Source organism: Pseudorca crassidens, chromosome 6, assembly GCF_039906515.1.
Source record: "Pseudorca crassidens isolate mPseCra1 chromosome 6, mPseCra1.hap1, whole genome shotgun sequence".
In the NCBI taxonomy this organism is placed as follows: Eukaryota; Metazoa; Chordata; class Mammalia; order Artiodactyla; family Delphinidae; genus Pseudorca; species Pseudorca crassidens.
This window is the reverse complement of record NC_090301.1, coordinates 65,779,371-65,801,456: the sequence shown is the minus strand read 5'-3', so window position 1 is coordinate 65,801,456 and position 22,086 is coordinate 65,779,371. Positions and strand designations below refer to the sequence as shown.

Below are 22,086 nucleotides of genomic sequence, written 5' to 3'. Positions count from 1 at the left end.
TCTCATGATTGTCCTATAATCAGAAAAGAAAATCATTACTTTAAGGTTTTATATATATTTATGTGTGTGTATATATACGTGTGTGTATATCTAGAGTAATATAGAGAAACATATATATATATATTTTATTGAATATATATATTTTTATTGAATCAAAAGCTAGGACAAGGATCTGCTTTACCCCTAAAGACAAGTATACCACCAGTGAGAACCACACCTTAGAATCTTTTTGAAAAAAAGCCTTCAAAAATATTTCAAGAAATGGCAATGCTGTCAGAATAAGTATATACTTTTTGAACATAACAAGTTTGAAGAGTTGTTACTAAATTGTTTGATTTGTTGTAAAGTAATAAAAACCACGTGTCTGGCAGTAGGTAAATAAAAAAGGTAAATACCCCCCCTTAACTCAAACTTCCATAATAATGGGGCGGCGGGGCAGGGACAGTTCCTCTAAATTTCACGTGATCTGACAATCTTTGTTTTTAAATAAGAGAATTCAGTTTATTCATGTCATTTAACAATTAATATCCTTGATTATTTTCTTTCAAATTTATTTTAATAATTATTTTATTTACTGTGTCTCCTTTCCTTATTTATATTTTTCTAGTTTAGTTAACTTTTTAATCCTCTCATTTCTTATAGTGATTTTAAAATTCTGCTGTATTTTTCCATTCCATTCCCAACTACCTTTTTACTGGGTGCTTGTAATAAAATCATTTATTATTATAAAAAAAATAAGATAGCAACCACTTCCCCCACCCAAATAGCCTATTACCCACTTTACAACGTTCAAAAAATAGTTTTAAAAACATAAAACAAAGAACAACCCTAGCCGTAAATCCTACGCTCTGATTCCATTTCCTTTGTCTGGAAGGCACTTCCCTATCCTTAAAGGATTCACGGGTACCACTTCCTCCATGATACCTCCATGATGGCTTCTGATAGCTGGAAACTGTATCTCTTCTGAACTACCTTAAGAATGTATCACATATTTATAGACACATCACATTTTCACTCTAGGTCATGTGCTTTTTGGTGCCTCAACATTTGTGACTAATTTTATATTTCCAGCTACAAATAACAGAGCTCTGTTGGCACTCTTACAGTTCTGCTGAAGGCTATTGTGATATTATAAAAAAGTTGAGCATTCTGTGGTTCCATGGCATCTAGTACATTTCCTAAGTTTTCCAGCTTGGTGGCAGCCTAAAACAAAAAGTATTCAGTATTATTTAAAAATAAACTAAGAATAAAAGAACATAATACATGACATGTACACTAATAAATATTATTATTAATATTTAAAAAGATCTTTGCTTTTATAAAGTCCCCTTCTTCCAATGAAATCTTATACGTTGCAAGAGGATAAAAGGCCCTTTTCTAAAAAGTTGAATAATTATAAATAAATAACTGCATTTTAAAATGTGTTTCCTTAATAATTGTTATTGAATGGAAACCTTTGGGTTTCCTAAGGGTGGGTAAAGATACCCATAATATTCAATTAACTATACATGCCAAGCTCCCTCTCCAATAATTAATTCATAACACACGAGATATGAATGATAACATATTTACAAACACTACTATAATATGAGATCAGTCCTTGGATTACCTATATATCCTGGTTTATATTTAAAATATTTTCTAGAACAGAAAAATCAGATACTTGACATAAATAATTTCAATGCCTGAAAAATTTACTGAAGAGTTGCTCCTCTAAGATTCTTCTAGTATTTACTGAAGTATTTACTAGGTACTATCATATTATCCAATTTAACCAGACTAAATACCAGTCTAAATCTATCACTTGTTATAATACTATTTACTTCAGATTGGATTTTGGCATTCCATAATCTAGTATACAGTCAATGTGTTCACTAGCAGAGAAAACATGTGCCTTATAAGGTCCAATGGGATTTCATCCTAAGCCCATTTAACTTATGCAAACTCAATAAAATGGTAAAAGTACTGTGAGTTATATTTTGTGTATGTTCTCTTCCATACCCAGCATCACTTGTTACATTAATCATATATATTACTGCACATGAGTTTTACATAGAAACAGCACGTGCTGTAGTTAATAATTTTAAAAGTTTTCATAGGTAATTTTAACTATATGATATTTTTGCTTTACTAGGTGATTTAACAAACCCACCTCTTTGTTAAGGTATATTTCTAGGAATCAACTAAAAACTACCATGTCATACATTCTAAAACAGCACTTCAAGGCACTTTTGTATGTGCATGTGTGTATGTAACTAAATACATATTTAGTATAGAAAACATAAATATAACAGTACAATACAACTTACCTTCTCTATATCCCCCTCCCTACACAAATAGTAAAGGGCCATCATTCTTAGTGCTTCCACATTTTGATTATCTTGCAGCATTAACCTGCAAAAAAAATTTCAGTTAATGTCATGTATTTTTATTTGATGCCTTGAAAACTTGGTTTGCTTATTATTCCACTGCTTAAATAAGTAATTTTAATTAGTAAAGTGACATCTCCTTTATGAAAATTATCAATCTCATTATTTAAACCCCAAAGAATCTCTGGATCTTAATTTTGATGTTTACAAAAGATATGAATACATTCTACCATACTCAACAGTGTATTAAAAGAATAATTCACCCTGACCACACAGATTTATTACAAGAATTCCAGGAATGTAAAGATGGGCTGAATATCAAAAACTCTATTAATGGAATTCACAACATTAAAATAGATCCAATGTGGTAAAAATAAATTAGAAAATGTTATTAAAAAATCCTTTTAATAATAGGAACAAAAACAAAACTTAGTAAGAAATATGCAAAATCCCTCATTTGGGAAACCATCCTTCAGAAATACTCCTATATGTGTATAAAGGTGTGTGTGTGTGTGTGTGTGTGTGTGTGTGTGTGTGTGTGTTCACTGCAATATTTAGAACAGCAAAAAATTAGAAACATGCCTACCAATGGAGAAAGATAAAATAAACTATATGTTCACTTTATAGATGCTATTCATTGTTAATAAACATAAAAGGGTATCCATGAAATACTAAGTTAAAGAAAAATCAAGTTTAAAAGCTATACAACAAGTCTATTTTTCATTTTTTAAATGCCCCCCAAGATATATGCATATATTTATACATTATGTGGATACCTTCCACTCCCACCCACCCCCACAGTGCCTAGAGAGGAAATCTGGAAAAATATAAACATCAGAAAGTTACTTAGACCCAAATTGTGGTCTCCAAATACCATTTCTCAGTAAAAGGAATTAGATTGCCCTGGACCATGGCTGATACCTGAACAGGGCAGTAAATACACAAAATAACCCTGATATATCTTGTCATACCAAATAGTAAGGAAACTATCAAAGACTACTAGGGTCATGTCAAAAAAGACTCAAGAACTAACTTGAAGAAGCTACTAATGGCCAAAGATAACTCAATCTGAGCAATTATAATAACCAAAATGGTTAGAAACACTCAAGTTTAATCCATGTCATATAAACAAACAAACCCAAACCACTATCAATCATCAATGGAGAATGCTAGGGATGCTAGAGGCCTTTTTTGTTTCTGAAACCTGGAAATAAGGGAAAAGACTCAAGCATTTATCCAACTTTTCTTACATGAAACTATAACACTAGATAACCAATCAGCAGGCTGGAAGTTTTTCTTTATAGGAGGATTCTAGCTAAGAAATGCAGAAAGAATGGCATAACCATACTGTAATCCTAAACCAAGTACCCAGGTATTGAGCTCGAATTGCTGCTAATACCACAAAAAAGAGAGACAAGCCTAGACTATGTCTCTTTGATGGAAGAACACATCAGCACTTATGAATTAACTGCCAAACAAAGAAACAGTGAATGTGAATCTAACCAAGTCTCTAGATCCATCACCAGTTTATTAGAAATACTGAGGATACGCAATAAGCTACACAGTTATGGCATACAATCAATACAATTCATATCATTCAAAACCTGCAGGATAAAAATACTGGTTTCTTTAACTTATTTATTAGCAAGAACAAAAAGAGGAGGGTGTTGTTGGGGAGAAAGAGGAACAAAGCAGGAAGGGAAGAAGGGAGAGAGGGAACCCTCCAATGCCTTCACACTTAAGAAAACCCAAAATCTTTACCGTGACCAACAAGACCCTGTGCTCTGACGTCACCGCCTAGTCATCTTGCTCCTTCCCATCCTTAACCATATGACACGTACTCTTGCCTCAAGGTCTCTGCACTTGCATTTGCTTCTTACTACAGTCTTCCCCAGGATGTCTGCAAGCTGGCTCCCTCTGTCAAATGCCATCTTCTCACAGGCCTTCCCTGCCAACCCATAAAATTGAAGCCCCTCCCCCTGGTCCCTAGTTCACTTTCCGGCTTTATTTTTTCTCCATTGCACTTATAACTTTTTAACATACTACATAATTTCTTACTTGTTCTGTTTATTATATAAGCTTCATGAGGTCAGGGATATTTGTCTTTCTGCATATAAGAGTGTTTTAGAATAGCTACCCAGATATTTATGTAAATCTATAAATTCAGCCTTTAAAAACAATGCAAAGTTAAGGTTTTCCTCAATTCTATATTGTTTGAAAAACTCAAATTAAAAAAACCTTATAAGAAAAAAATGCACATAGATTTTCGTTTTTCTCAAAATTACAACCAGATCCAAAGATATTTGTGACATCTTTTTTTATACTTAACCTCTGTGCTGTCTCAACCGTCTGGTCCCAATCCTGCAAGGCTAGTTGTAGTTTCATTTTCTTTACAAAAGCAGGAAGGAAACTTGGAAAGTTCATGATTATCTGGTTCACAGTCTCCAGAGCACCTGAATAATTCTGGCGCATCTCAAGGCACTGTGCCTAATGGGAGAAAAAAGAAAAAAGTGACATCAAAACTGTGATCATATATACTAAGGTTCTCACAGCAGTTACCCTGGAAGAGGTAGAATTCTAGTGTTTAACATTTTTTATATTTTTATTTTCTGACCTTTCTGTAAGAAATAGTTTTATAATCAGAAAAACAAAATAAGTTTTAATCAAACAAAATTTTAAAACATCACAGAATAAAAATATTTTACATTATAAGTGACTGTTTTAAAATCCACTTTTGGGGCTTCCCTGGTGGCGCAGTGGTTGGGAGTCCGCCTGCCGATGCAGGGGACGCGGGTTCATGCTGTGGTCGGGGGGGGGGGGATCCCACGTGCCGCGGAGCGGCTGGGCCCGTGGACCGTGGCCGCTTGGCCTGAGCTCCACGGCGGGAGAGGCCGCAGCAGTGAGGGGCCAGCGTGCCGCAAAAAAAAGAAAAAAAAAATTCACTTTTAAATAACTGAGAAATATAACTACAGGATGAAAATTCTGAAATATTTTTAGAAACATCATAAGGAATGCTTCTATTTATAACAGAAAAATTACCTTTTAGAATGAAATATTTCCAGGATATTTGCAAGTAGCATTTAAAACTAATAGATATTGTATCTTTTTTTATTGATATTGTATCTTTTTTTAAAAATTACTTTCAGCCTAAAGAAGATAAGATTTTAAAGAATCAGCAAAATAAAGTACAAAACTACCTCAATATTTTCACTCCTATGAATTATCTTAAGGACATAAATGGATAAGACCAAAAAGAAGCATATTTATGGCAGAACTATTTATAATAGAAAAAATTAAAATAACCGGAAATGGCCACCTAGGATTAAATGATAGCATATTTACTTAATAAAATTTTAGGTGGCCATTAAAACTCATTATGTTAATTTGTAGATCGATATTTACTGACACGAAGAGATGTCATTTACAATATAATAGTTTAGCTGGTTATCTCCAATGGTGATATTTATTTTTAATTCAGATATTACTGTATTCTAAAATTTTTCTACAATGTACATGTATTACTTTCATAGTCAGAAAATATAAATCTATAAATATAGTAAGTGCTTTAAGAACAGATGATGAGGCATATTTATCATATGTCAGATTTTTAAAAATGTGTTTCTGAATATCCTTTAGGAATGAATTTAGTCCTAGAATATCTCAGTTCAAAATGAACATCCAGCCTCAACAGATGTACAGTGAAACTGCAATATATTCCTGAAATCAGTTTGAGATTATGTTCCCATATAATTAAAGGAAAGTATGAGAACCATCCAAAGATGCCACTATGTCAAAATAAATTATTATTTAAATTTCTCAATAGTGGACAATAGCAAAAAAGATTAATGCAGATAATTTTTAAAAATATATATGCCTTTGCAATCTGCCTAAATAGCTAGTAACGTAAAGTAACAAAATCATGCAAATAGACCACATCTAATACTTCCTTAGACCATCACCTCCCATATAAATGCAACATACTATATTAAATGAAACTAAATTTGCTATATAATTGGTTCGTATCATTCCTAGCAGGAATTCAACTAATGCAAGCCTCTTGCTGAATGAACTGAAAAATAAATACATAATTGGAATGGGTTATATCAGAAAAAGAATTTAAACCAGTCTAAAGTATTAGAGGAAAAAGGTAAATCCTTCCTAAGCTGCTTATATTGACACTTGAAATAGCCCTACCTTAGATTACCTACTAGCTTTTCTTTAAGGCATAGAGGGGAGCAGAAATAATCAAGAAAAACTTCTTTAAAAATTTGCTAAATTCCCATAACCTCTAGCAGTGCCATTAGGCAAAACCTGAGTCCAAGCAGCACGAATACTAGCTGTACTGGTGGCAAACATCTGAACAAGCTCACTAGCCAGGGTAATTGACAAGAGCAATATGGGGACACTGGCAATAGCCAAGACACCAATAATCCTCTCTTTCCTTTTTATCCCCCCACACCAGATTACTGCTAATTTAACAGACTGTTTTCCTAATATAAATTTAATTCTTTTTGCTGAAATAAAAAATGATCTTTTTTTAATTTAAGGCATTCAGATGGCATCCATGGAATTGAAGAAAAAGTCCAAATTAAACATTTCTACCCACCAATGATTTCTAATGACACTGCCACTTGGTCACCCCTCTCAATCTAAGTTAGATCATGTTATTTCTCTTTTCATTGGCTGCCCATCTATCTGGTTCAAAGCAAAAGCCAAAGGCTTTACAGAATCAGCCAGTCTCTCCTCATTCCCTCCCGCCACGCCCACCTGCCCTGACACTCACCTTCTCTCCCTCTAGCCTTCACTTTTCTCCCCTTCACTCATTCTGCTTTAGTCTTCAGGCCTCCTAGCAATGCCTTCAACATGCTTAATGTATACGAACTCTCTACTCCCCTCTTTGTAATGCATGCTCTCCCCAGGTGCCCACAGGGCTTTAACCCTCACCTCCTACATGTCTTTGCTCAAATGTCACTTTCTCTGACCATTTAAAACTGCAAGTTCATACCCCAGTTGTACTTCTCCTTCTTTCCTTGCTTTATTTTTCCATTATACTTACCACCTTCTAATATACCATACAATTCACTTACTTTTGTTGTCTGTCTCCACCAGTAGAACATAAGCTCCATAAAAGCAAGAGGTTTTATTTTGCTTAGGGTAACCCTAGTATGTAGAGTGATGCCTCACACATATTAGATACATCATAGATGTTTGGTGAGTAAATAATATAGGAACCACCACAACTGCCAACAGCAACAATAAAAACAATTAAAACGGATCCAGGATTCAGGAATTTGGCAGGGAGTACTTTTCTCTAGCTTACGTTCATCGTCCCATACAAATGCAAGTCCCTCCTGCAGTTGAGAGTTGATAAAAGTAACATAAAACCTATCTTTTTGAGCTACTTGGTTTTGTTGGGTTTCATATATATTACAAATAAATTTTAAAACATCATTTTATTAATCTGACACCAACTCACCTTACCCAGCAGAGCAAAAATATCATTTCCATCTTGTAATCCCTCTTCAAAATACCTTAGTGCTTTTTTAGTGTAAGGTTCTTTTCCTCTTGTAATATCAAGCCATGCTCTCAAAACCTGTCCCTGTAAAATGAATAATTCTAATATTTTCATTTTTTTGGAAATGAAAGAAATAAATGTTGATGAGGAAGTTAAGCTAAGCATCATTCTTATTTGTAATTAGTAACAAAAATCAGTCTATCAAATAATGTTATGAAAAATAAGACTGCAATAAAATCACTTTTAAACCCTTGCTAGCCTACAGTCTTGGAACTATTATGAATTTCAGCCTTTAAGATTACTACTGTGGTTAATATTAAGAAGCTTGTAAAATATTCCCTTAGTACTAAATAACCAATATTCTTACATGGGGCTTTGCTAATAAATTACTAATAACTACTAAACATGTAATTCAATACATAAATAAGAATTTGTTACCTCTTTTTGGGGAAATAGACCAAATGAACTAAGATGGGAAAAAAGAAGTGCTTTGCTTCACATTTATTAAAAATTAAGATAATTTGGCAACTATCTCAATCTTTTTGACTAGTCCAGTGAGCTTCAAATGAAAGGATAAAATGGCCTCAGAAATTAAAAAATGAAGAAACCATGAATGTTTACCTTCAGAAATGTTAGTGAGCCAACGGACAGTAAGGTTTATAGGATTAGAAAGAAGATGAATACACGTTGATTATTTTTCTTTTTAATGCCAAATAAAAAATTACAAAATCTGCTCATCTGTCAAAAAATTTCTAGGTTAATTAACAAACCTTATAAATCTTTAACTAAGATCATATTTACTTCCCTATATTTCACCTGAAAAGACAGGTAAGAATACCTAAACAGGGCTTCCCTGGTGGCGCAGTGGTTGGGAGTCTGCCTGCCGATGCGGGGGATGTGGGTTCATGCCCCGGTCCGGGAGGATCCCACATGCCACGGAGCGGCTGGGCCCGTGAGCCATGGCCGCTGAGCCTGCGCGTCCGGAGCCTGTGCTCCGCAACGGGAGAGGCCGCAACAGTGAGAGGCCCGCGTACCGCAAAAAAAAAAAAAAAAAGAATACCTAAACAATTTTATTTCTACTCATTAGATCACTGTACTTTCTTGAATCATTTCAACTGTGTGGATGATTCCCAACCTCAATTTCTAGTCCAATACCTTTTCTAATTTTTTCTCTTCTTTTTCTAGAAGCTCATCTACTGTCTCCATCTCACTGTTCTGTCAGAGCCTGAAATATAGAATGTCTAAAACCAAACACATCACCTCCCTCCAAGATTACCTTCTCATCCCAAAGTATTTTCTAGTCACATTAACTGGTCTCTGAATTGTCCAGGCTTAAAACCTCAGAGACATCCTTGATATCTGACACCTCAATATCTTTCCCCCCAATATTTATAATAAGTTGAAAAGTTCTGTGGGTATTTGATAATTCTCAAATTCTTACCTGAATTTGATAAACTGAATAGTATTTTAGCGTAGGCCCTTAAAGCCTTCTGCCAGAAAGTACTATCTTTGGGGGCCTGCATTCTGGTTTCTTCCCAGGTCAGTTCATCCTATAAACCTTTGCTAAATTCACCTTCTGAATTTGCACTTTAATAACATCACTGACATGATTAAAACTCTTCAATGACCCTCAGTGCATATCAAATTAGATACAAGTGTTTGTACCTAGCCATCAAGATCCTTCAATTTGTCCCAACCCACTTTTCCAACCTTTTCTTCCACCCTCTTCTTCTCTGTACCCTGTATTCCCATCAGGTGTAAGGTTCTCACTGTACCCAGACCTACATGTCTCCTTGTTCTTCTCCCTTCTGTCTATTATCTCCCACCTTGGGAGTACCTACTTCCCTTTTCCATAATCTTTGCCTGTGGAAACTGTATCCATCTTTCAGGTTTTAGCTCAAATGCTACTTCCTTCAAGAAATTCTTCTTCATTCGCCTAACAGTTATCGATGTGATCTCTCCTTGAGTACATAAAATAGTGCCTAGCACGAAGTAAATGATCAATAAATGTTAACTATTATTTTCCTGCACATTTTAATCACACTTCTCTCATTCCATTTGTCAATTTTCTCACAATGTTAATTGGGTGTGTGCTCTATAACACTGCTAGATGATCCATTCATGAAAGTAAAGTTTATGTATTTTTTATCTTTCTATTATTAACAGTGCAAATAATGGTGCCTTGTACCTAGAGCAGTTCAATAAGGAGAGTGGGAGGGAAGGAAGGAGAAAGAAAAGGAGGGAAGGGAGGGAAGGAACCAGGGAGGGCTCTTGTCAAGAGTTAATAAATAACATTAAAAAAAACAAGCTTAGAGAACCAATTTTATAAAATAATAAAATATTAAAATAAGGCTGTTATTTATAAAATGAGAATAGAGTGGGCAATAAGTAACAAAGCTTTTATATAAATAACATAAGCTTCCTTTAATGTTAGTATTTCAAAATAAGAAAACCAGCTACCTCTTTACTACCATTTGACATTTTGATCATTCGGTCAACATATTCTCTCGCCTTATCGTGACGACCAATGTGCCACAAAAATAAGCCTGCATGGTACAAAGCTTTTGGTCCAGCTCCTTTACGCTGCTCCTTCACTCTGGCATCTGATTCCTGAATAGCTTCTCTATCTGGGAGAAGGAAAAAAAGACATTAAGTGAAAATTAAATTCTAGATTTAGAGTTTATAATAGGTCAGATAACTAACAGCAGAGAATACAGTTCTTCTCTCTACAGCAGCACTAATACAAATAAAATGCAAGCCACATATGTAATTTAAAATTTCCTAGTAGCCACATCAAGGAAGTAGAAACAAGTAAAATTCACTTTAATAATATATTTTATTTAACCCAATATATCTAAATTATCATTTTAACACATAATTGATTTGAAAATTATTAAGAAGATACTTTTCTTTTTTTTCGTCTTACTAAATCTTTAAAATCTGGTATGCACTTTACACAAAGCACATCTCAATTAAGATGCGAAATTTTCTTCAGCAAATCTTTATAGTGAGATTTCATAAAATTTATTTTGGAAAAAGCAGAATCATATACTTGTTCTAAACATAATTTTTCTAACTGAATCAAGCATCAGTTTTAAATTTTAAAGTAAATTAATTAGAATTAAAATTTAAAACTCATGTCCTCAAACGAGACACATTTCATGTGCTCTACAGCCACCTGTGGCTAATGACCACTGTGACCACACTACAGTTCTATAGTTCATGTCATTCTCAAGACATAAAGGCTATATATGCAAATATTTTTTTAAATACTAAGATGAAAAAGTTGGCAATGATTCTAAAATGAGACAATTATTAGGGGCAAATTCAGAACTAGGAGTCAAATTACCCTACTTCCTAATCCAATTCTACAATATATGTCCAAGCCAGGCTGCTGTCACAGGTTAATGAAAGGTAGTATAATTACTACTTATATAGTTAATACTGACTGCTCCCTTAAAAAGATGGTCTACGCCTAGAACTCTAATCACTTCTATTTAATCTGTTATGTAAATGCTTGGGACACAAATGTCAGTTAGATCCAAATCCCAGGTCGAATCAAAATGTGGATCAGCTAGCCAACAGAAAGAAGAAATGTCAAAGTTGAGGACTGAGATTCTAACAGACTACCTTTCTGGTAATGGCTACCAAGAAAAGGTACGTGACTCCTCCTTTTAACTCTAAGGATACAAATTTAAATTTAAATGTGGAATTACCAAGGTACAACTTTACGAGTTTAGGAAACAAAATTGTACTCTGGAGGGCTAGAGATTGCTTGGCAAGGGACCCCTTCCGCCCTGCCTACAGCACACCCACTGCAACACCTTCAGAAGTTCTCACTAAATAGGCATGATACAGAAACAGAACTTATGAGGCAGGAGCAGGCATTGTACCTTCCTGCCCAGATTTCCGTCAAGTCCCCTAGTGGGGCATCAGCTAGCTGTGATTGTCTGCATAAAACTAGTTCTTTCCAGATATCAGCTCAAGTTCTTAATGCATCACAGCCCTTTAATAAACAGGGCTTACATTAGCATTCAGGAAGAATGTACGAGAACAATGTAGGCTCTTCCTAGGCGAGACAGACAGACATCTGGGCCTCTCCTGAACTCAAGCGCACTCAGCATTATTATGGAGGAAAGTCAAGTGACTGACTACTCAGGTGTCTCTAAACAATCCCGGAAATCACATTCTCTAACAGAACCAGTACTCTTGGGAGTAACCAATTAAATAAAAACTTGATTCTAGGAAGAAAACAGTTTGTTAATTTCTCTTTTTTTTTTTTTTTTTTTTTAAGGCTTACTGACTACAGCTCTCCTACACCAATTCTCTGCTCCAGCTACACACACCCCTGCTGGAACATAAAGGAAGGGGATCCAGAGATGAACCTAATCCTGAACCACTTCCACATATTTGCTCATCCAGTTCTCCTGTCTGAGAAGATCAAGTCCCCATTTCCACAGTCTTCCCAGCCTACTCCTATGGATAAACAGTACATGCCATTTCCCCGCACTTCTTAAAAGTTTTAGAAAGCATTTAGTCGTAGATTTGCTTATGAACTAAACATATTAGTGTTTTAAGTAACTTTTTATTTATTTGTACAAGTATATGTGGGTGAAGGATGTAAGTGATACTTTGCTTAAGAAAAAACTGTTTCTTAATATTTAAAAAACTTTATGACATTTGGTAATTGTTTAATTATTTGAAATAAGATCTATTTTTACAATGCTATTAGCTGTTACTGGATATATATGGATGAATACAATACAATTTCTTTTTTATTACCTAGAATTCCAATACTGTTCTGCCTCAGCCATTAAGATATGCTATGTATTAAGACAGTTCACACAATTTTAATTGCTGGTTTATGTATAAAGTTCCTTCTTTAACTTAATCATATTTCCCAACCTACTACTGGATAAAAATTTACTGAATGTCTTCCAAAGAGCTAGCCCCCCTGGGGGATGTAAAGGCTTTTAAGAAGCTCAAGATATAGTAGAAGAGAGAAACTGCATGTAGCTGTATATGCACAAAACAAGTTGTAAAGTTGGCTGCTACAGAGTAATTTATGTATATACCTGTTTTGAGCTGTCCTTTCTTGGTTTAACCATTGCTAATATTTATTCACCTTTACATTAATTCAAACAATCCCTACATACTAATGAAACTTCTGCCATAGGATATAAGGAATATGAAAGCAACAGAAGACCCATATTTCTCTTGCTTGATAAACTTAGTCTTGTCAGGAAGATAAAACAACTATGACAAATAGTATCTATTTGTATCATATGAAAGCAATATGTATCATATGAAAGCAATAGTATCATATGAAAGCAATATGAAAGCAGAAGACCCATATTTCTCATGCTTGATAAACTTAGTCTTGTCAGGAAGATAAAACAACTATGACAAATAGTGTCTACAGGTAATACATAATACAGTATGATTAGACTGAATGTTAAGGTAACTGAGAAAAATCAAAATGAATTGAGTAGAAAAAACTGTCTAAGCATTGTACTTAAATACTATACCTGGATTGGGACTCATTTTATGAGTGTATATCAGTGCAATTAGAGAACAAAGTGATACATCTTGTTTATTTTTAATAGCCTCAAATTCTCGAAGAGCTTCTTGAGTTTTACCTGAAAATCAAAATTACGAAGTGAAAATTGTTCTTTGTGCAAAACAAGAATTTAAAACTTATGGAAATGTTTAATAATTAGCACATACCTTCCATTAATGTACCATAGGCATAATAAAACCTGAAGACAGGATCACTGCCATACCTCTTAGTTCCCTCACTGGCAGCAAGTAACACATGATGGAAATATCTCTCTTGACAATAGTAATTAATCAAAGTCTAAGAGGAAATAAAGACTAAATGTTAAAAGAGATTCTGATGTTCTGAAATACTCTAAGCAGATATTAACCTAAGATCTTGAGTAATCTAAAACTTCGATAACGTATTTTTTTCTTCCAACTTCCTTAAATACTGTTAAAGGCTAGCACTTAAGGAATGTAGAACACAGTGAACACAAAATTATTGAAATAACTCAATGTTGTCTAATAATTTCAATCTTTTTTTCCTAAACTATTTCTTAACAATACTGAAGTCAGGGTATTTTCACCTCTTTCCTTTCCTCACATTTTCTTAAGGTTTTAGAAAATGGGAAAGCAGACAAAAAGCAGGAATTAAAAAAAAAAAAAAAGACAGGAGGCTCCCACTGCCAGACCAGATCTATTTTAAAAACAAAAACCCTTCTATTTTGTTTTTATAGCATCACAAAGTAATGACCAATTAAACTCAGCAATTGACTGTCAAAGGTTATCTTGTTTTCTGAGTTCCACAACAAATAACTGTCAGTAAAACAAAGGATCTATTTTTTAATGGAAATCACTATCATTAGGCTTTTCTCAAAATTATATTATTTATACATGAAGCAGAAAACTAGTATCAGGAGATACAAAGTTCTGATTAATTGGATCTCCGCTTTTCACCATTTTTCTCAGGATCACGTCTAAGGCTTAGTTGCTAACCTAATCAAAGAGGGAAGCCATATTCACCATCACCGTGATATACCTGATTCACTCCCACAAACCAATTCGGGCCATCCCATACCTCCCTAGTCTGACTCTTCAGCTGGTTCAGCAGGAGCAAGAAATATAGATGAAGCACTGATTGACAGGATTAAAATGAGTGTCTGAACAGCTTTTTTTTTTTTTTTTTTTTTTTTTTTTTTTACAGTCCATTGTTTCTGGAGGGCTACAGTCCATGTGCTTCTCTAGAACAGTCTGGCAAACATCCTCCGACTTTTACTCTGCTTCCCTCCTGTGGTTACTGTTCTCCAGTCCCTTCTCAGCCACTGTTTCTTCAAAGTGTGATCTGGACACCAATTCCAAGACCCCCGCAGCACACCTCAGGAAAGTGCAGTTTTCCTCCAGAGCCCTTTCCCTAGGGTTGCAAATGACTTCTTAGTTTGCCACAACTAAGGACACTTTTAATATGATCTTACTTGACTTCTGTCCAGCGTTTAGTATCACTAAGCACCTATAACTCTCCTAAAAGGCAGTGGCATGGTATCATAAAAAGGACATGGATTTTAAGACCTGTTTTCAAATTTCCTGTCCATCTTACAGCCGCTCAGTTTTGCTCATTTGTAAAATGCTGGTAGTCATTTATAGGTCATTGTAAGGATTAATTGAGATACCATACTGTAAAACTCCTATTCCAAAAAAAAAAAAAAGCTCCTCCAAACCCCAAATGTTGATGATATAAAAAAAAAAAAACACGTGTCCGGCCAAGACTTCTCATCGCAGCTCCCGATTCCTATTTCAATTTCCCCAAAACCCAAGCCAGACATCGGGTCAGGAATCCTCTCTTCCTGTTTGCACAGTCCCCATAAGTCTAACCAGTCAGTAGGTTCTTCTGTTGTTCTAGTCTGCTTCCCACTCCCTGCACCTATTTCCACTGCCTTGGTTCAGGTTAGGTTGTTGAATCCAACAAACATTTACTGACTGCTACGAGTGCCAAGCACTGGGCTAGGTACGGTGAACATGAAGATGAATAAGATATGATTCCTGTCCCAGAAAAGCTTAAAATTTTCAACTGAGACTAGAATCTAAAGACTATTTGAACCCACGTACCTACGGTCAATTAATCTTCCACAAAGGAGATAAGAATATACAATAGAGAAAAGACAGTCTCTTCAGCAAGTGATGCTGGGAAAGCTGGACAGCCGCATGTAAATCAATGAAGTTAGAACACATCCTCACACCATACACAAAAATAAACTCAAAATGGCTTAAAGACTTAAATATTAAGACATGACACCATAAAACTCCTAGAAGAGAGCATAAGGCAAAACATTCTCTTACAGAAATGTACCAATGTTTTATTATGTCAGTTTCCCAAGGTAATAGAATTAAAAGCAAAAATAAACAAATGGGACCTAATCAAACTTAAAAGCTTATGTACAGCAAAGGAAACCACAAACAAAATGAAAAAACCTATGGAGTGAGAGAAAATATCTGCAAATGATGTAACTGACAAGGGCTTAATTTTCAAAATATACAAACAGCTCAAACAACTCAGGAAAAGAAAAAAAAAAGCCCAACAACCCAATCAAAAAATGGGCAGAAGGGGCTTCCCTGGTGGTTCAGTGGTTGAGAGTCCGCCTGCCGATGCAGGGGACGCAGGTTCGTGCCCCGATCCGGGAGAATCCCACATGCCGTGGAGCGGCTGGGCCCGTAAGCCATGGCCACTGGGCCTGCGTGTCCGGAGCCTGTGCTCCACGGCGGGAGAGGCCACAGCAGTGAGAGGCCCGTGTATCACCAAAAAAAAAAAAGGGCAGAAGACCTAAATAGACACTTTTCGAAAGTAGACATACAGATGGCCAACATGCACATGAAAAGATGCTCAACATCGTTAATTTTTAGAGCAATGCAAATCAAAACTACAATGAGGTATCACCTCACACCGGTCAGAATGGCCATCGTTAAAAAATCTACAAATAACAAATGCTGGAGAGGGTGTGGAGAAAAGGGAACCCTCCTACACTGTCGGTGGGAATAAAATTGGTGCAGCCATTATGGAAAACCATATGGAGGTTCCTCAAAAAACTAAAAATAGAGTTGCCGTATGATCCCGCAATCCCACTCCTGGGCATATATCCGGAGAAAATTAAAAAAGATACATGCATCCCAATGTTCACAGCAGCACTATTTACAATAGCCAAGACATGTAAACAACCTAAATGTCTACTGACAGGTGAATGGATAAAGAAGATGTGTGGTGTGTGTGTACACACACACACACACACACACACACACACACTGGAATACTATTCGGCCATAAAAACGAATGAAATAATGCCATTTGCATCAACATGGATGCAACTAGAAATTATCATACTAAGTGAAGTAAGAAAGAGAAATACCGTAGGATATCACTTATACGTGGAATCTAAAATATGACACAAATGAACTTATCTATGACACAAAAACAAACTAAGACACAGAGAAGAGACTGATGGTTGCCAAGGGGGAGGGGGGTGGGGGAGGGAGGGATTGGGAAATTGGGGTTAACAGATGCAAACTATTATATAGATAATGGATAAACAAGTTCCTACTGTATAGCACAGTGAGCTATATTCAAAATATTCAAATTTCAGTGTCCGTAAGTAAAGTTTTATTGGAACAAAGCCATGCTTAAGTATTGTCTACAGCTGCTTTCATGATACGATGGCAGATTCGATGCCACAGGGACCCTATGGCCCATAAAGCTTGAATATGTACCACCTGGCCCTTTAAAGTTTGCTGTTCTACTTAAGGCTTCTGTTCTAGAACCTTAAGTAGAACAGGGATTATTGGATAACAAGGTTAGAAGAAAGCTAGGGTCAAGAAGGGCCTCCTATTGAGTTGATCCTCTAAGAGATGAGGAGTTAAATCACAGTTTTTAGCACGAAAGCGTTTTTATTAAAAAGTTCATTTGGGTGGCAGTACAAAGGATAAATTTAAGGGGATGAAAATACTTAAGGGGATGAGGGAAGGCTTCACAGGAAGATCATGTAAAACTTCAGGCAAAAAAGCAAAAGACACTCCAGCACCCCCATCACCGCCAAACTGTCCTCCAACCACTCATCACCAGCTAACGTGGTACGCATTGCATTTACCTGTTTACCGACTGACTCCCCCTCCTCAAATGTAGAAAGATTTGGGAGGGTTTTTCTTAGCTTTATTACTGCAGGGCTTATCATCTTCACGCTTAGAAGAGTGCCAGACACATGGGAGGCACTCAGTAAACATCTGTTGAATTAAGTTAATTAAGGTTTTCGCCAACATTAGATTATAAATTCACAGTCCCTGTGAAGGTGGGGACTGTTCCGTTCTGTTCATCACTATCTCCAGCTCCAGTGGACAGTGAGCCCTCCATCAATGTGTGTTGAACAAGGGAATCAGTGAACAAATGAATGGAGAAGATAATCATCCTAAAAAGTAACTTCTTTTACTTTCAAGTCTCATGTCTTTGTTTTCATATCATTTCTTACGTGGACCGTCATTAAATATTTGCTGAACGTATGCATCAGTGATAAACGGAGAAGACCATCACCCTAAAATACTCCTCCATTTTCAAGCCTATGTCTTTAACTGATTTCGTATCATCTTTCCGTGCTCCTTTTACCGTCTCACGGGGGCAGCTGGCACTAGTTTGCTGTAAGTCCTTAAAAATTGCACCCGGGAGACGCACTAGGTGTCCTATGTTGACCAAACCTTCCAAGCAAACAGGGTACAAAAGTAAAAGTAAACACGACCAACAGGGTGGGAAAAGCACACTAACAGCAATTCGGAAAGCAGCGCGCGGGGAAGGCTGCCCAGACCTCAAGATTCCAAAGCAGGGCCCGCGGAGGGAGAGCAGGTGATGTAGGTTACAGGCCCGCACCCCAAGCGGGGGCACCTAGCCAGCCGGGGCGGCAGGTACCGCAGGGTAACAACGGCCTAGCCAGGTCGGCCCGCGAGCTCCCCACGCCCCCCGGCCCCTTGCCACCCCGGCCCCCCCCACGGCAACACACGGCCAGCTCCTGCCCGCTCACCTTCAGCCCCTGCGAGTCCATGGCTTCCGAGGCCGAGCCGCGTGCCTCCCGAGCGCGCGCCTGCCGAACCCCAGCAGAAGAGCAAAGGGTCTCAGGGTCTCGCAGCCCAGGCCCACACCAGCTTGGGCCGCGGCGGGAGGGGCGGGACGGGGCGGGGCCGCGCCGCCATTGGCTGCCGGCGGAGGGGGCGGGCCCTCGCGGCAGGGATTGCGGGGGTCGAGGCACGGGCGGGGACCCCGAGGGAGGGCGGCGGGTGGGGAAGGGGGAGCGACCAACCGGATGCTGGGAGAGGCAGAGGTCAAACAGCGAAAAGACCCTAGGGGCACCGTGGGTGGGCGGGCCTGAGGATTAGAAATTAAAGAATGAAGGAAATGGGGGAGGACTTAGGAAAAGGGCAAGTTTGTTTCCAATCTCCGGCTACAAAGAAAGACACCATTTTCTACACGTTTGTGTAGAGGCGGCTTCCCGCAATGCGGCTATTTAGAAGGCCTGACCAGCTCAGAGAAAAGCCTTGAACTTTCACATGTAGTGGTTGCATTACGGCCACAAGGTGGAGCAGAAAAATCACAAGTTCTTAACAGAAAGGGATGAGCTTCTTGCGCCCATCTTTGCAGGCAGTGCTGCAATCCCGTGTGTTTTGTTAGAAAGCACGTTAAATTAGTCTTTTTTTTCTTTTTACCAGCCCTGATAATGGGAGGAACCAAGGAAGTAAACCTATTTTTTCAGTTAAAAAAAATAATAACACTGCTGATTTTAAACTGAGAATAAAATTAATCCCTACGCAAACGTTTATGTTTGCACCGATCACGCAACTGTTAGTTGCTCGTAGATTTCTTCAGTTATTTAGTGAATTGAGTTGAAATAGAATGAACAAAGAGATTTCCTATTTCTGCTTAAAGATATTTTTAAAATAAGATTTGAGGTTTAAGTAATCTTTGTGGAATCTTTTACATGGATCCCAAATTTCAATCCTAGTTCTAAGTATCTTACTTTAGTTGATGTGATTCATAGTTGCCTTAATCAGATTTTAAGTTTGTTAAGCAGTCAACGAACATTAACCTTTTCTCCATGCCAGTAGGTTAGGTAAAGACAATCTTGAGGGAAAGGGTGGGTATGACTACAGACTTCAGTGCTAGGCAATATTTCTCTCTGGTTTCCCTTAAAAGTGCATTCTACCCAGAGAGGCACATATTATTTTCATGAGATTGCTTTTGTTTGTTTCCATCATTCATAGTCAAGCTAAATGTTTGTGATAATGGACAGCTGGTAATACCTGTTGGTCTGATTTTCAAAGCCTGTGGATTAATCTGCACTTGGTATGCAGCAGAGAATATCAGAAACTAAGATGCTCATCTGAGTATATAATCTTAACCTGTATGCTTTGGGTTTCAAGTGAAGAGTTCATCCAGAAGAAAGTTTCTGAGGATCATAGTTAAAGGAAGAGATGATCAAGCTACCTTTCTGAGATCTTTAAAGTCTAAACTTGGGCTGTCAGACTACTGGAAGACTGTACACTTGGGCCTTATTAATTTAGCCCTTTATAAAATTTCCTTCGTTGAATTTTGTTCTAAGGTTAAAGTATTTAGCACAAAACCCCATGCCTGGCACTCCATGAGTGTTTGTTGGATTAAAACTACTTTGGGAATTTGCTTTGACACTCCTGGTAAACTTGTTCCCTGCATAAGGCCTCACGTGAGTAGTTTCTTTTGGATCTCAGGCCAGGAAAAACTCTGTCTTCCCTGAAAAACTGAGGTGTTCTTTAGCTCAAGCATTTCTACTGGCTCACTTTTACCTACTAACGTTTCAGTCTGCCATCTAAGACCTTTCATCGTCTTTGAAGCCTTATCTCCTACTTCTCCAATCATAGAACCTTATATTCCAGGCAAATGGGACAACATTCCTTCTTCTGGGTGCCTTCCCTTACATTGCTCTGAGCTCTTTCTCCATCTGAAAAAAGAAACCTACTCTTGTTTTCAGAGTTCATCTCAAATCTCATTGTGTATGAAGCCTTTAGGGATGGCCATAACCGATTGGATGTGTGAGATTGCCTGGTGCAGTAGGAAGAATATGGTCTCTCAGACGTGAGATGGAACTCCTGGCACGCTATTATCTTTGTGACTCGGGCAAGTAATTTCCTGAGCTTAATTTTCCATTTACTAAAGAAATTAAACACCTAACCACATACGAAAAGTTCCTAACACATAACAGACATAACCATTAATTTCCATGAAACACGTAGTGCTCTGTAAGACTTAACACACCTTTATATTTTTTGCATTATAGCTATGGTGTATTTTTTGTTTGTTTAATCTTTTCTACTAAATGAGGAGTACATTAAAGCCACCCAATATAGTGAGGTGAGTAACAGCTTGGTCCCTGGAGCTAGGCCATCTGCAGTCAAATCCTGACACCACCATTTCCAAGTTGTTTACTTAGAAAAACTACTTAACATCTCTGTGCTTCAGCTGTAAAGTGGGACTAATACCTCAGAAAGCTGTTAAGAAGATTAAATGAGTCACTGTGTTCATTTACTGAACACAGCAGTGTTAGATATATGGTAGGCATTGAATAACTTTAACCTATGATTATTTGTACTCCCAACTACTCTGAACACAGAGCACAGTATTGATTCCATCAGCATTTAGTAAATCTTATAGGACTATTGAAGCCCTTCAATTGTGCCTCTGTTTGGCTTTCTTCCCCCCAATTCTTACACCGATTCACTTGTATATATATTATTTTATCATTTATTCGAGAAGTTAAAGGAAACCCTTAAGAAAAATAGGTGGTTCTGGTGAACACAAAAGTAAAAGTAAGTACACAGAAAATAAAACAGAGATAAATCTATGACCTCATTAAATTTGGGAGCTGGAAAGAACTTTAGAAACAATTGTCCAATCTCTTTATTTTACAAATGAAGCCCAAAGATATGAAATAATCTACCCAAGGTCTCACAGTTTTCTACTCCCAATCTAGCCTTCAAAGCAGTTATGAATAATAAAGAGATGAGGTGTTTGTCTTTTCTTCTTAAGGCTATTTTACTATAAAGTTGAAGCAGTAAATGAGAGTAAATATGTATGAAATCCAAATAAATTGGCACAGAGTTTAGTCTCACAGGTGATACCATGGAGAAGTTAGAAGTTAACTAAAGTCAAAATTGCTGGATCTAAGTTAAGGCTCTATCCCTTAATAACTTTGCAACTTTGGGCAAAGTTGTTAACTTTTCTCTGCTTTAGTTTATACATTTACAGTGGGCAGTTGGGACTAGGATTGTAATATTTGTTTTGTTAGTGTATAGACTAAATGAGACTATGTGAAAATATTTCAAAAATTGAAAACCACCTCGTAAAAGTTCATACCACAGTTATAGGAAAGCTTCTTACCTAAATGAGCTGACTATGGGGCAAGACATCTTACCTCCCTGACATTATCATCCAGCCTTCCGTATGCTATCTAGTGCTCTTTTCTTCTCCAAATAACACAGCACAAACGTACCATTCTTTTGAATTGTGCATGAAGCATGGTGTCTGCTGATGCAAAAAATAAGATGGTTGTCATAACTCATCCCTTTAAAATTCTCCAATTTTATTCATTTAAGTAAATTAGGGAGACAATG

General features: G+C 36.9%; 1 protein-coding gene across 1 annotated transcript in view; it reads right to left on the bottom strand.

Annotated features, from left to right (window-relative positions):
• Positions 1-18,604, bottom strand: part of TTC21B (tetratricopeptide repeat domain 21B) — an 85,300-nt gene extending 66,696 nt beyond the window's left edge. Inside the window, exons 1-8 of the mRNA XM_067741677.1 lie at positions 18,471-18,604; positions 13,612-13,741; positions 13,413-13,523; positions 10,345-10,511; positions 7,846-7,968; positions 4,699-4,856; positions 2,310-2,394; positions 1,105-1,203 (exon numbers count right to left, since the gene is read on the bottom strand). Of these exons, the coding sequence (XP_067597778.1) occupies positions 1,105-1,203; positions 2,310-2,394; positions 4,699-4,856; positions 7,846-7,968; positions 10,345-10,511; positions 13,413-13,523; positions 13,612-13,741; positions 18,471-18,491 (894 nt within the window). The 5' untranslated portion in view covers positions 18,492-18,604. The remainder of the gene's footprint in view (positions 1-1,104; positions 1,204-2,309; positions 2,395-4,698; positions 4,857-7,845; positions 7,969-10,344; positions 10,512-13,412; positions 13,524-13,611; positions 13,742-18,470) is intronic.
• Positions 18,605-22,086: the final 3,482 nt, after the last annotated feature.